Source organism: Neovison vison, chromosome 1 (genome assembly GCF_020171115.1).
Source record: "Neovison vison isolate M4711 chromosome 1, ASM_NN_V1, whole genome shotgun sequence".
Taxonomy (NCBI): Eukaryota; Metazoa; Chordata; class Mammalia; order Carnivora; family Mustelidae; genus Neogale; species Neogale vison.
In genome coordinates this window covers 287,605,182-287,623,364 of record NC_058091.1, presented here as the reverse complement: position 1 = coordinate 287,623,364, position 18,183 = coordinate 287,605,182, and the positions used below count along the sequence as shown (strand labels likewise).

The following is an 18,183-nucleotide window of genomic DNA, read 5'->3' as shown; positions in this document are numbered from 1 at the left end:
TGAGTAACATTGCATTGTATATACATACCACATCTTCTTCAACCATTCATCAGTCGGTGGACATTTAGGCTCTTTGCATAGTTTGGCTATTGTCAGTAATGCTGCTGTGAGCATCAGCGTGCATGTTTGTGTCCCTGCGAATCTGTATTTTTGTATGTTTTGGGTACATACCTAGTAGTGTAACTGCTAGATTATAGTAGTCCTGTTTTTAACTTTTTTTGGGGGAACCTCCATACTATTTCCCAGAGTGTCTGTACCAGTTTGCGTTCCACCAAAATTGCATGAGGGCTCCCCTTTCTCCCATCCTCTCCACAGTCTGCTTTTGTTCTCTAGCAAGAAATGCCGAAGAGCGATTGAAAACACTTGGTTGTAGTGGTGGTGGCTTTAGACATTATGGCAAGTATGAAGTGTTAATACTGTGTTTGTTCCATATTTGGTGGCATAAGTAGGATGCATAATTTCTAGAGCTGGAATTGTATAATTGTCCCAGAGAGTATACATAGATCACTTTCTAAGATGTTTCTAATTTTCATTGTCCCTTTGACAGTTGTGAAGCATGTACATGCTTTTGCATGTATGGAAAGTTATATCAAATCAGATATGGTATCCATTCTGCAGTGTTGTTAGGTTTTAAAAGAACTGTAGCAGGGGGGCACCTGAATGTGTTGGTCAGTTGAGTGTCTGCCTTTGGTTCAGGTCTTGATCCTGCATCCTGGGATTGAGCCCCACATCAGGCTCCATGCTCGGCAGGAAGCCTGCTTCTCCCTTTGCCTGCTGCTCTCTCTCTCTCTCTCTGACAAATAAATAAAATCTTTATTTAAAAAAAAAAAAAAAAAAGAACTGGTGCACCTGTGTGGCTCAGTGGGTTAAAGCCTCTGCCTTCAGCTCAGGTCATGATCTCAGGGTCTTGGGATTGAGCCCCACATCGGGCTCTCTGTTCAGTGGGTAGCCTGCTTCCTCCTCTCTCTCTGCCTGCCTCTCTGCCTACTTGTGATATCTGTCAAATAAATAAATAAAAATCTTAAAAGAAAAAAAAACTGTAGCAGAGGAAAAGGATAAAGATATCTCAGTGTCAGGTAAATTTAATGAAAATTTATTATGGGTCAGGGTTCTTTTGTTTTCCCAAATATATTAGTCCTTACCTAATTTAAGTCACACTGTGGCACCTTTTGTAGTTAAAATTAGTAAAGTTTGTGCATCTTTAACGAAATAGAAACAGATTGCCCAAGCAGTAACTCAATGTTCATTAAAAAACAGATACGAAGTCTTTTTTTTTTTTTTTTTAAAGCCCCGATGTGGGGCTCTATCCCAGGACCGTGGGATCATGATCTGAGCTGAAGGCAGAGGCTTTAAACCCACTGAGCCACCCAGGCGCCCCCAGATATGAATTCCTAAACATAACTCAACATGGTATAACCTATGTTGAAATAATTTTACCCTGCATATCTGAGATTCCGAAACTTGATGAAACCTTTTTATCTCAAGGCATTTTTTTACTGTGTCTCCCAACAGTTCCTAAAATACGTACTTTCAGGAAAAACCTTTGTAGCCGTAGGCTCATAATTAATTTTGTCCTTATAATGGGTTATAATTATAAAGTACTTTGTCATATTAACTAATTGGGTTATCACAGCAACTCTGTGCTTTTTTTCTCAAATGAATCATTCTAATAAATACTTATTCTTTGTAGACAGGAGGCTAAAGATTTGAGGCTTTCAGTAGATAATTAATTCAAGTTGTAAAGATTTGAGATTGATGTATACGTTATTGCCATGATATGGTGGAGCTGGGCCTTTTTTTTTTTTTTTTTTTTTTTTTTTTTTTGAGGATAAGGCAAATGGTAAAACCCAGGACCTTTGTTTATAGTTGTAAAAGAAAGCCTTCCTTTTTAGGATGGAGGTGAAGGAGTGGGAGGGAGGAGTTTCATTATAGGGGTTCTAGAAAGCCAGGTTGCTCCTTTTTATTTCTGTTATAACACTCTCCCACAAACTACCACCCTCTTCCTGGCAAGCCCAACTCCTTTGTTCTTCTGTTCCTGCCTGAATTGATTAATGTTGTGGGTAAGGTAATGTGGGTAAGGCACATTAATAAGTAATATATAGAAAAGTACCACTGCAAGTAATAAGACTATTGTTAGGCTCTTTAGATATTAATATCTTACAAGAAACTGCTTTTTAATTATATAAGGAATTCAAAGAAAAATAATTTCTTTGCTCAGTTTGAGGCTGGAACTCAGGACACCCTAGATCAAGAGTCACATGCTCTACTGACCAAGCCAGCCAGGCACCCCAGTATTTTTTTTCTCCTTTTTAAATAATCTATCTATTTTCCAGCTTTACTGAGGTGTAATTAACAAAAATTGTATATATTTAAAAGGTATAATGTGGTGTTTTGATACATGTATAAATTGTGAAATGATTACTACAGTCAGGTTAATTAACACATCCATCACCTCACATGGCTACTGTTTCTTTCTTTTCTTTTTTTTTTTTTTTGTGGTATGAACACTTCAGATCTACTCTCCTAGGAAATTTCAAGTATGCAACACATTATTATTATTATTTTTTTAATTTTTAAAATTAAAAAAAAATTTTTTAAATTAACATATAATGTATTATTAGCCCCAAGGGGTACAGGTCTGTGAATCGCCAGGCTTACACACTTCACAGCACTCACCATAGCACATATCCTCCCCAATGTCCATAACCCCACCACCCTCTCCCTACCCCCTTTTCCTGGCAACCCGCAGTTTGTTTTGTGAGATTAAGAGTCTCTTATAGTTTGCAACACAGTATTCTTAACTACAGTCATCATGCTGTACATCAGATCCCCAGAACTTACTCATAAATTTAAGTTTGTTTCCTTTGATTGGAAACTTCTTCAAAACATTAATTTTCTAAATGTAATTTGGGACAATAGTCAAATGTTGCATAAAATTTCTAAAACAAAAAATGTGTGAATGCTGTGAAAAGTTATTGATTGCTACCAAAAGCAATGGAGAACCATTGAAGGTTTTCAAAGAAAAACAGCCTGAGAAACCTCATGATAGTGAGCAGAGCAGAGAGAAGTGAAAAGATAGCAGTCAGAGAAGGACTTTTCAGTAGCATAGGGAGTGTTCATAGTTTCAGATGTGAATAAGTTTTAAGGTAAACCATGTCATCATAGAATGTCATGAATTACCTCCTCTGATTTTCCCATTTTTATCAGTGAAAAACCCAAGGTTCTAGACAATCAAGTGGCTTAATGAAGGTTACAAGTGGAGTTAATTGCAGAATTCTGTCTAGATTTCAAGTCTTCAGAAATAGCAAATGAGAGCAGAAATACTCATAAAATTTTAGGGTATCAGGGAATGATAAGGTGCATATTCATGGTAGCTTTAGAAAATAAATGTATCTTTTGGTATAAATCCTTTTGGTAATTACCTGCCATTATTCTATGATAAAGATAGAAAATTGTCATCTTTGTGTTTATTGATAATGTCATGGAGTTTAAAAAAAATACAAGAATGACCTATCCTTTTTGAGTTTTTCAGCCTTCACACAAGTATAAAAAGTTACTTAACAATGAATTTTTAAGTCATGTTACTGAGATATATTCTCCAAGGTTGCAGCTTGCAATAGGGCATAAATTGTTTGAGGGTGATTTAGAGGTAGTTTGGGAATACTACTAATTGAAGGATTGGAACCAGCTGTGAGAATTAGATAGGAAATTGTCTTTCCTTCCTGTAATATTTTATACCTATAGTTTTACATTTTTGGAGGAAGATTTTAAACATTTGATAAATGATTTATTTTGAAGCTTACCAAGAGTTTATTAGAGCATTAAGAAGTGTTTAGGCTTAATACTATGCATCTTTTTGTGATTTTTTAAAATTATTTTTATTAACATATAATGTATTATTGGCCCAGGGGTATAGGTCTGTGAATCATCAGGCTTACACATTTCACAGCACTCACCATATCACATACCCTCCCCAATGTCCATAACCCAACCACCCTCTCCCTACCCTCCCTCCCACCAGCAACCCTCAGTTTCTTTGTGAGATTGAGAGTCTCTTAAGGTTTTTCTGCCTTCTGGTCCCATCTTGTTTCATTTTTAGCTTCCCTACCTCCCAAGCCCCCGCCCTCAAATTCCCCATATCAGAGAGGAATTATCACATGATAATTGTCTTTCTCTTATTTTTTTTTCCCAATTTATTTATTTTCAGAAAAACAGTATTCATTATTTTTTCACCACACCCAGTGCTCCATGCAAGCTGTGCCCTCTATAATACCCACCACCTGGTACCCCAACCTCCCACCCCCCCCGCCACTGCAAACCCCTCAGATTGTTTTTCAGAGTCCATAGTCTCTCATGGTTCATCTCCCCTTCCAATTTACCCAAAAGCACATACCCTCCCCAATGTCCATAACCCTACCCCCCTTCTCCCAACCCCCCTCCCCCCAGCAACCCACAGTTTGTTTCGTGAGATTAAGAGTCACTTATGGTTTGTCTCCCTCCCTATCCCATCTTGTTTCATGGATTCTTCTCCTACCCACTTAAGCCCCCATGTTGCATCACCACTCCCTCATATCAGGGAGATCATATGATATTTGTCTTTCTCCGCTTGACTTATTTCGCTAAGCATGATACGCTCTAGTTCCATCCATGTTGTCGCAAATGGCAAGATTTCGTTTCTTTTGATGGCTGCATAGTATTCCATTGTGTATATATACCACATCTTCTTGATCCATTCATCTGTTGATGGACATCTAGGTTCTTTCCATAGTTTGGCTATTGTGGACATTGCTGCTATAAACATTCGGGTGCACGTGCCCCTTTGGATCACTACGTTTGTATCTTTAGGGTAAATTCCCAGTAGTGCAATTGCTGGGTCATAGGGCAGTTCTATTTTCAACATTTTGAGGAACCTCCATGCTGTTTTCCAGAGTGGTTGCACCAGCTTGCATTCCCACCAACAGTGTAGGAGGGTTCCCCTTTCTCCGCATCCTCGCCAGCATCTGTCATTTCCTGACTTGTTGATTTTAGCCATTCTGACTGGTGTGAGGTGATATCGCATTGTGGTTTTGATTTGTATTTCCCTGATGCCGAGTGATATGGAGCACTTTTTCATGTGTCTGTTGGCCATCTGGATGTCTTCTTTGCAGAAACGTCTGTTCATGTCCTCTGCCCATTTCTTGATTGGATTATTTGTTCTTTGGGTGTTGAGTTTGTTAAGTTCTTTATAGATTTTGGACACTAGTCCTTTATCTGATATGTCGTTTGCAAATATCTTCTCCCATTCTGTCAGTTGTCTTTTGGTTTTGTTAACTGTTTCCTTTGCTGTGCAAAAGCTTTTGATTTTGATGAAATCCCAAAAGTTCATTTTTGCCTTTGCTTCCCTTGCCTTTGGCGATGTTCCTAGGAAGATGTTGCTGCGGCTGAGGTCGAAGAGGTTGCTGCCTGTGTTCTCCTCAAGGATTTTGATGGATTCCTTTCTCACATTGAGGTCCTTAATCCATTTTGAATCTATTTTTGTGTGTGGTGTAAGGAAATGGTCCAATTTCATTTTTCTGCACGTGGCTGTCCAATTTTCCCAACACCATTTATTGAAGAGGCTGTCTTTTTTCCATTGGACATTCTTTCCTGCTTTGTCGAAGATTAGTTGACCATAGAGTTGAGGGTCTATTTCTGGGCTCTCTATTCTGTTCCATTGGTCTATGTGTCTGTTTTTGTGCCAGTACCATGCTGCCTTGATGATGACAGCTTTGTAATAAAGCTTGAAGTCCGGAATTGTGATGCCACCAACTTTGGCTTTCTTTTTCAATATCCCTTTGGCTATTCGAGGTCTTTTCTGGTTCCATATAAATTTTAAAATTATTTGTTCCATTTCTTTGAAAAAGATGGATGGTACTTTGATAGGAATTGCATTAAATGTGTAGATTGCTCTAGGTAGCATAGACATTTTCACAATATTTATTCTTCCAATCCAGGAGTGTCTTTCTCTTATTGACTTATTTCACTTAGCATAATACCAATACCCTCTAGTTCCAGCCACATCATTGCAAATGGCAAGATTTCATTTCTTTTGATGGCTGCATAGTATTCCATTGTATACATATACCACATCTTCTTTATCCATTCATCTGTTAATGGACATCTAGGTTCTTTCCATAGTTTGGCTATTGTAGACATTGCTGCTATAAACATTCGGGTGCACGTGACCCTTCAGATCACTACATTTATATCTTTAGGGTAAATACCCAGTAGTACGATTGCTGGGTCATAGGGTAGATCTATTTTAAACTTTTTGAGGAACCTCCATGCTGTTTTCCAGAGTGGCTGCACCAGCTTGTATTCCCTCCAACAGTGTAGGAGGGTTCCCCTTTCTCTGTATCCTCGCCAGCATCTGTCATTTCCTGACTTGTTAATTTTAGCCATTCTGACTGGTGTGAGTTGGTATCTCATTGTGGTTTTGATTTGTATTTCCCTGATGCTGAGTGATGTTGAGCACTTTTTCATATGTCTGTTGGCCATAAAAATTAAAAACAATTTTTTTTGCTTATTTGGGTTTTATCTATGAAAATTATTTTTTAGGTTAAATTTTAGGTTAAATTATTTTTTAGGTTAAATACACAAAATTTATAATTTTTTTGGGTAAGTCTTTATTTATTTATTTGACAGAGAGAGGCAGCAAGAGAGAGAACACAAGCTGGGGGAGTGGGAGTGGGAGAAGCAGGTTTCCTGCTGAGCAGAGAGCCTGATACGGGGCTTGATCCCAGGACCCTGGGATCATGACCTGAGCTGAAGGCAGATGCCTAATGACTGAGCCACCCAGATGATAATCTTAACCATTTTTATTTTTATTTATTTAAAAATTATTAAATTTTATTAAGTTTTTTATTTTAATTCCAGTATAGTTAACATACAGTGCTATCTTAGTTTCAGGTGTACTATATAGTGACTCAGCAGTTCTGTACATTACTCAGTGCTCATCATACTCTTTAATCCCTATCAGCTGTTTCACCCATCCCCCCCCCCTTCCAATCTTAACCATCTTTAAATGTTTAAATGTTCAGGTCAGTAGTGTTATGTTGTTGTATGTTCAGTCTCCAGAACTTTTTTTTTTTATCTGGTACAGAAACTATACCCATTAAACAATAATTCCCTATTTTCCCCTCTTTCCCCAACTCTGGCAACCACTATTCTACTTTCTATGAATCTGACTACTCTAGATACCTCATAGGAATTGTACAGTATTTTTCTTCTATGGCTTGTTTCACTTAGCATAAGGCCCTCCAAGTTCATCCTTCTTGCATGTGTCAGAATTTCCTTCCCTCCCCCTTTTTAAAAAAGATTTTATTTATTTATTTGTCAGATTGAGAAAGAAAGAGAGAGAGCTCACACAAGCAGGGGGAGCAGCAGCAGGGAGAGCAGCGGGGAGCAGGAGAAGCAGACTCCCTGCTGAGCAAGGAGCCTGATGCAGGACTTGCTCCCAGGGCCCTGAGATCATGACCTGAGCCAAAGACAGATGCTCAACCGACTGAGACATCCAGGTGTCCCCTTCCTTGATGAATACTTCAGTTGCTTCTGTCTTTGGCTGTTGTCTTGCTGCTATGAACATGGGTGTACAAACATCACTTGCAGATCCTGCTCTTAGTTCTTTTGGGTATATACACAAAAGTGGGATTGCTGAATCATATTTTAAATTTTTTGAGGAGCTACCATACTGTTTTCCATAGCAGCTGCCCCATTTTTGTCCAGCAGTGTAAAAGGGTTCCATTTTTTGTATGTCCTGGTCCACATTTCTTTTTTAATTTCTTTCTTTCTTTCTTTTTTTAATAATAGCCATCCTGTTACTGGTATCTCAGTGTGGTTTTGATTTTCATTTCCCTGATGATTAGTAATGTTGAGTATCTTTTCATGTACTACTTATTGGTCATCTGTATTTCTTCTTTGGAGAAATCTGTTAGGTCCTGTGCCAATTTTTGAATCAGGTTGTTTGTTTTTTTTGTTGTTGTTGAATTGTAGAAATTTTGTGTTTTTAGATATTAACCCCTTATCAAATATATGATTTGCAGACATTTTCTCTCATTCTAGAGGTTGCCACTTCACTGCCTTTCCCTTTTCCTGCCCAGCAATTTAAACTCAACCCAGGCAAAAATATTCGCAGTTTAGTAAGTGTCAGGATTTATCTTATTCTCTCCTGGATGCCCTCTACGTTCACCTAGGGAACCTCTATATTTCCAAAGGCATCTCAAGCATCTCTTCTAAAGCCTTTTCTAATCACCCTCTACTTCCCCAGGCAAAATAGAATTGAGCACTGAACCCTGCGTGGTCTTCTGTCATAGCATCTGAAACATTTCAGTGTTGCTTACTTGTTTACCTGTCAGTTTTGCTTTACTGGATTGACAGTCCTTAGGATCAGTGTCTTTGTTAGTCTTTTTATTTTTACTGTAGTCCCAGGTGTCTGGTATATAATTAAATATTCAATAAATGTTTTTTAAGGGAATGTGTGATGGGGAATAATTCAGTCAGTCTATTGGATCTCCAGATTTATATAGAATAGACTCTAATTTTGGTTTTCTGTGATACCAAATGGGCAATTATTTGCAAAATGGTTTCTGGGAGAATGTAGCATTCGTTTGCAAGTTCCTGGTTGGTTGTCCTCATTCTCTCCACACAATTCATAGCCACTTTGTGGCAGATCTTTGTTTCTCGGTAGACTTTTGATTAGGCGTTATAGGGCCATACTATTATAACTTTTTAAACTTATGGCAACTTTATCCCAGAAGGGTTATTTCTGATTTTCAAGTCTTTTGAAAACACTTTAAGGGTATGTGTCAGATGAAACTGCTCATGTTATTCCAGATATATTTTTTATCCTTGTTATTGAGGGCAAACCAAAGAGCCTGGGAAATAATCCTTTGGTTGGCATTTAAGACCAAACCAAAACAAAAACTGGTATCTTTCCTCCTCTTCCATTAAGACTAGAATTTGTTATGAATTCTTATAATAAATGACTTCAGTGAAGTCTTGCAGCTTATGATGTCCCTGGAATGAAAATCATGAAAATATTTTACTGTTACAGCAAATTTCACACTTAAGCCATATCCCGAAAAGTCATTAGGAAAATTTCTGGAAAAAGAACAGTCACCATCAAATGATACGCTACCAAAAGATGAATTGCTACTATTTTAGATGATTTAGTTGTGCCAGTTATATGGGCCTCTTATGAGTTATGCCTTCCATGATTTCCAGTAAAACTTTGATTTTAAATGTAAACAACATTTATTTAAACATTTAATTCACTCCTAATGTAAATACTAAATTGTTCTGTGTTCTTGTAAGTTTTTATTTTAAGTGCCAGAAATTATCTATATATAGGCACATTGTACATTGAATTCAATGAAGTAATTTTCATCCTTCCTCTTAGTAACAGTGTTTCTGTTTCCTAAGTGATGAAAAACTAATTAGTTATGAAATGAGGCACTGACTATAATAGAATCTTCTCTAAGTGAAACATTTGAGCTGTTCTGCTGTATTTGCAAGAGTATGTAGCACTTATACATGAGTTTTTATTGCTTACAAATGTTGTCAACTGCAAAGGGAACAGTGGCTTCCATAATTTAATATAAGGATAGTCCAGAATTCATTTGTTCGACTTTTAAATTATTTTGGAATTTGTGTTGGAATATTGGTATCACTGAAATCAAGGTATGTGCTGCCCTTTTCCAAAGCAGAGTAAGCCATGTTGTAATGTCTGGTACTGAAATAAATTGTAAACTCTCCAGCAGTTCTTTAGGTTACTGTGAGGTTAGGGTTCCTGTTCAGTGTCTTCTCATGTCCTAATCTTCACTGCACTGTGGCGGTGGTGGTAGACTGTAGTAATCTCTGAGATGCAGAAATTCTAAAACAAAGTGCCTTTAATTCTCTATACTGGCAACTTTTTTTTTTTTTAAAGTAATCTCTACACCCAACATGGGGCTGAAACTCATGATCCCAAGATTAAGAGTCTCATGCTTTACTGACTGAGCCAGTTAGGCACCCCTATACGTGCAACTTTAAATTTACTTTTCACCTGGGATCTAGTCATTTGGTTGGTAAAGGTTTTTACTTTTTGAAAACCTCAGTTATCCCATATTGTCACTTACTGGGATGATCTGATGGATGGCACTTGCTCTCCTTTTTGGACATAAACATTAATGTTTGAAAGTAAATTAAAAAGTGCAATCTAATGTGATCTACAAGGTAGACATTGGGCTGTGAATTAGTTCCAAAACACTTTTGTGTTTGTCTGCTATTTACCACCTGTTTTGTGGGTTAGGGATCCAGAGATAATAATAGATATACAAAATATTTGAGAAGTGTCTATCTTGCAGTTTGGTTATGGAGTGGTGGGGAGGGAGAGAGGGCAAAAATTACAATGGATTTTGATAAATTCTGGATCGAGATAAGGAGGGGATGTCTCCTTATCTGAGACATGGGAGTACATGGAAGGGTCATTTAACGGAGTTTGAAATGTTGAGAAATGCTTCCAGGAGCAGGTCACATCTGAATTGAGTCTTAAAAGATGAGTAGGAATTAGCCAGTTAAGGAGGAAGAGAAGCCTGGAAATAGACTAAGATGATATGGCCGGAGAATAGGAGGTAAGCCTTAGAATAAATGGTGGCTGTCATTTACTGAGCACCTACTTTGTGATGAATGCTGCATTATAAGGCTTAAACCACTTACCTCACAGTAACCTAAAGGGCAGGTGCTATTATCTTTTATATATAAATGAGGAAGTTGAGTCATAACTCTTCTGCAGTTATGACAGGGTTATTTTTTTTTTTTTAAGAGTTTTTTTTTTTTGACAGAGAGAGATCACAAATAGGCAGAGAGGCAGGCAGAGAGAGAGAGGAGGAAGCAGGCTCCCTGCTGAGCAGAGAGCCCGATGCGGGACTCGATCCCAGTACCCTGAGATCATGACCTGAGCCGAAGGCAGCGGCTTAACCCACTGAGCCACCCAGACGCCCCTATGACAGGGTTATTGAGTGGCAGGGCTAGATTTAAAAAAAACCCTAGTTTTCTTGGGGCATCTGGCTGGCTCAGTCAGAGCGCATGACTCTTGATCTTGTGGTTGTGAATTCAAGACCAACTTTGGGTGTAGAGCTTTAAAAAATTAAATAAATAAAAGACAATGTTAAAAAGAATGTTCAACCTTAAAAAAAACATAGAAATAAAACCCCTAGCTTTTCTGACTTCTTGTTTAGGCTGCTTCCTCCCAGGAAAGAACAATTTCAAGAAGGAGGAAATAGTTAAGTAGTTGCCTTGCTGTTGAAAGGTCAGTTGTGCAGTTTAAATTCTGACTTTATAGTGACTTGTTTGTTTATTCAGGAGGTATTTACTGACAATCTCTTAAGTGCCAAGGACTGTGTTGGGCATTAGGAATAAAAGGACACATGCCAGAGTGGTAGAGGTAGAAGGGTGACAGGAAGCAGAGACACTTGAGTGAAAACCTGTGTAAGGAAGCTTGAAGCTTGATTGCAAAGGAAAAGATAATGATATAGCAGTAAATATAGGGTAGATTGCTTGTGTGTATATGTGTGTCTAATATGGCAAGTGCTTTAGTTGTTTATGTGCCGGGAAGAAAGAGCCTTAGCAGGGGACAAGTTTATGATGAGATAAAACTAGTGATTGATTGGGCGCCTGGGTGGCTCAGTGGGTTAAGCCGCTGCCTTCGGCTCAGGTCATGATCTCAGGGTCCTGGGATCGAGTCCCACATCGGGCTCTCTGCTCAGCAGGGAGCCTGCTTCCTCCTCTCTCTCTCTCTGCCTGCCTCTCTGCCTACTTGTGATCTCTGTCTGTCAAATAAATAAATAAAATCTTTAAAAAAAACAAAAAAAACAACTAGTGATTGATTGATTCATCAAGGGTGCTAAAGAGTGAGGGGAGACAGGGACCAAAGTCTATTAGATTGCACATATCCAGTTAAGTAGATTGCAGGGTGATCCTCACATAAATTTGTAATAGCCCTAGAATTTTAGTCTGATTACCCGACTCTTGGATAATGGAAACTTGACTAAATAATGAAACTTCATATTCAGATGATCATTGTGATTCCTTATGTCTGATTTATGCATCCATCTTTTCTCTCCCTCGGTTATCCTGTCCATGCCTCCTGCCTGTCACAGCATTTCTTATATTGTATTAGAGTGATTGATCTCCCCACCTAGACCACATGATTCTTGGAAGGGGGAATGGTATAGGCTATGTCTGATGATACCTAGCATCTGGAATAATCTCACTTTAACACATGCTTATTGAATCAATGAATCATTGAATGACTCGGTTCCTTATTGTGCCATTTTTAGCAGCAGTGTTTTGTTTTTTAAACTTTTAAGGGTTAAAAGGTATATATCTACTCTGTACAGATTTGATTTTATTTTGTGTAGTTAAGCACTTTAAGTTAGGCCCATTTTTTTTTCAGTGAAGAGCGGACTTTAAATATTTGGATGCTGAGAGGGCTTATGGTTCCAACAACCTAAAAAGATTCTTAGGCTTATCTGTTTTGAGATTTGAGGTACATTCATGACCAGCGCAACAATTGTCATCTATCTAGAAGTGCAGAAATAAGATACTCTCACAAATTTTATTTCCTTTTTTTAAAGGTTTGTGTAAAAAGCTAGTGATGCAATTTAAAAAAATTCTATTTCCTGTGAATATGGCATGTAGTCCCCCTCATATGTTGGATACTCATTGATGTCATGGAATTTTCTTTTTTCAGAATCCTGTCCAAAAGATCCCTGACTCACATGAAATAACTCTAAAACATGGCACTAAAACAGTAAGTTTAAAAATTTTGATTCTTTCAATAACAAGGCTCTCACGGAAAAGTAAACTCATGATACGTTTGTATTAAGACTAATTGCACAATAAACTGATAACACAGAAGCTACAAGGCATTAAAGAAACAGAATGATGACATTTTTATTCAATCAAAATAACTGTTCTGTTTCATTTAAAATAGCAACCCTTATTGTTATTGTTGGCTTTAAAACCTTGTTCTTTGATAGAGGAACATTACAAGTGAAAAAAAGAAATGAAGCTAAAATACAGTTTTCCTTTTTATGGTGTGGGAAAATTTCTCATTACCCTTAGCTTTATTTCTATATCAGTAAAAGGCCTGAGTTTGTTTTTTAGATGAACATCGAGATAAGAAAGGAACATAAATAGTTACTGTATTGCTTTAAGATCATTATCATTATTACTTAAACTTACAGATTCTGCTTTTGCATTGTTATATTAATGTTATTTAAAGATTATGAATGTAAAATTTTGAGTTATAACATGAAATCATTTTATTGTAAAGCCATTGAAAAAGTGGGAATTGCATGAATGAAACCTCATAAATGAAAGAATTAAATTACCTTGCTTTCTCTTTTCAATGAACCTGCCTTTTCCTGGATGTCTGATGTAAAGAAGTAGGAGAATACCTCCCATAATCGGGAAAACGTCAATCCATAGAAATAGACCCAGAAATGATGCTAATTATAGAATTAATAGAGGAAAGATGACATTCTTCTTGCCAGAATTTTTTGGTTTTGAAAATATCTTTTTTTTAAAAATATTTGTTAAGGTATAGTGGGTTTATCGTTATTTCAAATGAAGTGAACAATAAGTATTTTAAAATGGCTTAGTTTACAGTTTTACTGTGGTAAATATTGATACATAGAGTTCACATAAACAAATGCTTTTTGGGGTCCTTAATAGATTTAAAGATCGTAAAGTGGCTTGAAAGCTGAGTATCTGAGAACTGCTGCTTTAGGAAACTCTTTCCTTCTGATTTGTGATCTTATGTCTCCTTTTTGCTTAATCAGACTCCTAGTATTTTTATTCTGAATATGTGACAGAATTTTCCTAATTTTCATGTTTTTAAGTAAATTAGGAAAGGAATTGTAGACTGTACTTAAACAGAAACTTCCCAATCATTTAGTTCAGAGATTTTTACAACTAGAAGTGTTCATGAGTTTTACATCTTTTATTTAAGTATTTCTATTTTTTAAATTGAATTTTATCTTCTAAAGAATTATAATAAAAAATATAGTGTCCACTTGTTTTGCACATTAAAAAAATCAATTAGAGCTTCCTTTTTTTTTTTTTTTAGGGTTTTATTTAATTATTAGAGAGCGAGAGAAGATCACACATGGAGTGGGGAGGAGCAAAGGAAGAGGGAGAAGCGGACTCCTCACTAAATGGGGAGCCCTCCACAGGTCTTGATCTTAGGATCCCGAGATCATCCTGAGATTATGACCTGAGCTGAAGGCAGACCAATGACTCTCTAGAAGTTGGGAGCTGCTGGCTCTAAACAGCCCTTTCCCCTTCCACAAGAAGGGGTCAAGGAGATAGCTACGGCTAGTCATTAGTTTTCCTATTTTCACCATAGGTCTCTGCCCTTGCTCCTTGGTGCTGACAGTCATAGGGAGGGAGTGGAGCTTACACCCTTGAGGGGAGGATGGGCATAGAATAGACAAGCCACAAACGAATTTGCATTTTCAAATTGTGTTGTAATGGAATGAACACTGGCGCAGTTAGTCATATAAGGAGGAAGACATCTCTTTAATTGTAACAGGAGAGTGGAAGGATAGAGTGGGCATAGACACAAGTAAGTTTGTAGCTGGTAGTAGCAGAAGTCACTTTCTAACCTTCAAAAGCTACTGTTTATTTTTATTTTTCATTGTTTTAGGTTTTAAGACATACAATTGTCCTCATTTGTATGCTTTAACACATTTCGAGTAGTACCTATCTAACTTAAACATATAATTTGTTATTAATTATATTTATATATAATTCTCTTACATTGAAATCAGTGTTTACAGATAGTGGTTGAAATGAGTAAAATTATTTTTTAAGTACCTGGTTTTAATTACAGTAATTCTAACATTAATAACATTTCAATTCTGTTCAGAGAACTGATTTATAGTTGCTTCCTTTATATAAAACTTTGATCCTTTTAGTATTTCATTTGTATGGTAGTCTCATTAATTATTTCTAATGTATTTTATTTTCCTTCTGGGAGGGCAGTAGATCCAGGGACTCTCTGCTTAAGAATAGTGAGTTACCAGTGGGTGTTCACATATGCATTGGATCTAGGAAAATTCACAGGGAAGGCACATATTTTATGGAGCCAATGTAAAAAAGTGGTATTGCAATGTAGTTAGTCACTTATAAATTCAGCTTTAAAAATAACTGTTTAAGGTGATTATATTGAGTCATTCAGCCATATACACAAGAAAATAACTTCTACTCTGTCCTACTTCATTAAATAGATTTAACATTCCTGTTGGCATTTTCTCATTTTGGTATTTTAGATTCGTGTGGTCTTCTGTTGGTAATTAAAATATCTCAAAAGATTTTCTCAAAATTGTTTATTGAAAAAGCTGATCTATTTATGAGGTTTGGTAGATAAGTTGGGACAAAGCTGGCAATTACATTAAATTAAAATATTTTTTCTTTTTTTCAAAAGAGGTAGTAGTCATAATAACAAAGTCAAATAATAGAGAAGTAATAACAGTAGAAGTAATAACAGTAGAAGTAATAACAGCTAGTGGGTTGTACTTCCAATGCCTTTAATTTAGGAGGTAGGGTTAGAGAAAGGAAATGGAGGTTATCATAGACTATAACTAGATTTTCTCCAGTTTATTATTATTTTTTTTAAACCAGGTTTCTGCTTTGGGTCTGGATCCCTCAGGTGCCCGTTTGGTGACTGGAGGGTATGATTATGATGTTAAATTTTGGGATTTTGCTGGAATGGATGCTTCTTTTAAGGCATTTCGATCCCTTCAGCCCTGTGAATGGTATGTATTACACAACTTAATACCTTCCTGTTTGAAGACAGAGTGCTGTCATCGTTCGAATTCCATCTGTAATGCTCTGTACCAAAATACACTACATTTATATGACCATATGTTACCTTTATTATTTGAGTGAAAGAAAAATGTACCTTAAATTTCTTCCCTTCACTTTGATTAATCTACATTTTATAGATGTTTTCAGTCTTTTTTTGTTTGGTAAAAAATATTTGTATTTAGAGATTATTACCTTGCTAGTTTAATACTCCAGTAAATACTGTGTAATGTCATGTGTATGTGTATGACATATGTGAAACTGATAACCCCAGGTGCTCGTCAGTGCCACGCTGTGCAGGTACGGTCAGCTAGCATTATATCAGAAGGGGCTTTACAATGTTGCTACCATAAGCCATCCTCTTATTTCTGTTTCTGACTGTATCTTATCTTTTAGTATATTAGATATCAAAAATAGATTTTTAGGGACGCCTGGGTGGCACAGTTGGTTAAACGACTGCCTCCGGCTCAGGGCGTGATCCTGGAGTCCCGGGATCGAGTCCCACATCAGGCTCCCAGCTCCATGGGGAGTCTGCTTCGCTCTCTGACCTTCTCCTCCCTCATTCTCTCTCTCACTGTCTCTCTCTCTCAAATAAATAAAATAAAATCTTTAAAAAAAAAATAGATTTTTATTGGTGAAACCAATATCTTGTTAGTTTGTATAATGTATGTTGGAAATAAGCTCTTACTGACTAAACGTACATATTCAAGAATTGTGAATTAGCTGAAATTACTTAGTCCCAATTTTCTTTTTTTTAAAAAATTTATTTATTTTCAGAAAAACAGTATTCATTATTTTTTCACCACACCCAGTGCTCCATGCAATCCGGTGCCCTCTATAATACCCACCACCTGGTACCCCAACCTCCCACCCCCCCGCCACTTCAAACCCCTCAGATTGTTTTTCAGAGTCCATAGTAGTCCCAATTTTCTACTCTTGCATGAGGGGGGTTTTAAGAATCTAGTTTGCCCGGGCACCTGGGTGGCTCAGTGGGTTAAAGCCTCTGCTTTCGGCTCAGGTACTGATCTCAGTGTCCTGGGATGGAGCCCCCAAGCCGACACCACCCCCCCCCCCCATCAGGCTCTGTGCTCAGCAGGGAGCCTGTGTCCCCCTGCCTCTGCCTACTTGTGATCTCTGTCTGTCAAATAAATAAACAAAATCTTTAAAAAAAAATAAAGAATTAAAAACAAAACAGAATCTAGTTTGCCTGGGGCACCTGGGTGGCTTCATTGTTAAGCGTTGTTAAGCATCTGCCTTAGGCTCAGGTCATGATCCCAGGGTCCTGGGATGTAGTTGCAGATCACTCTGTGCTCAGGGGGAAGCCCACTTCTCCCTCTCCCACTCCCCCTGCTTGTGTTTCCTCTCTCTCTGTCTCTCTATGTCAAATAAATAAATAAAATCTTAAAAAAAAAGAAGAATCTAGTTTGCCTTTAACTTGAACTCTTGGGATGATGATTTTTGCTAAACCTAATACCTGCCTGTAAACTGGGTTCTGTCAACTATATGGTTAAAGTTCCTATTTCTGGGCTATTGGGAGTTTGCTTTCAGTGACTCTTTCATGGAAGTGGTGGTTGGAGTAAACGGAAGACTAGAGAGCTGGGATTTTTCTTAATCCTGCAGAACAGGTCAGATGAATTGTTTTTGCTTTCTTGCTAATAAATGCTTAGATAATAAATGTCTGTATGTGACTAAGAATTGGATCTGAGATCTCAGATTTCTCTGGCAGCTAGTTATCTAGCAAAATGACCTAAAAGTTTTATCTAAACATGGCTCTGGTCAGTTTTGTACAAATCATACTGATTTGTAAATTTCGAAGTCCTAACTCTTTTAAGCTATCTTTAGTAAAGATTTGAGAATTCCCTAAGTGAACACAGCAAATCTCTGATCAAATGGAAAGGGAAAAAAAAAAAAAAAATTTAAAAACAGGTTATCTCCAATGATGGCTGTATTTATTTATTTGTTTGTTTATTATTTACTTATTTATGATGGCTGTATTTAATAAAGCTCTCATTATTTAAAAGAGTAACTTGGTATCTTGAGTTAGTGTGATGACTTTTTAAAAAAATTTATTTAAGGGCGCCTGGGTGGCTCAGTTGGTTGGACGACTGCTTTCGGCTCAGGTCATGATCCTGGAGTCCCGGGATCGAGTCCCGCATCGGGCTCCCAGCTCCATGGGGAGTCTGCTTCTTCCTCTGACCTTCTCCTTGCTCATGCTCTCTCTCACTCTCTCTCTCTCTCAAGTAAATAAATAAAATCTTTAAAAAAATATATATATAAAAAATAAAAAAATTTATTTAAAATATGAGGTCATATCTT

At 37.2% G+C, this 18,183-nt stretch overlaps 1 protein-coding gene across 1 annotated transcript in view; it reads left to right on the top strand.

Moving 5' to 3' along the window:
- WDR70 (WD repeat domain 70) overlaps positions 1-18,183 on the top strand; it is a 307,839-nt gene that overhangs the window by 38,776 nt on the left and 250,880 nt on the right. Inside the window, exons 6-7 of the mRNA XM_044232523.1 lie at positions 12,749-12,808; positions 15,685-15,818. Of these exons, the coding sequence (XP_044088458.1) occupies positions 12,749-12,808; positions 15,685-15,818 (194 nt within the window). The remainder of the gene's footprint in view (positions 1-12,748; positions 12,809-15,684; positions 15,819-18,183) is intronic.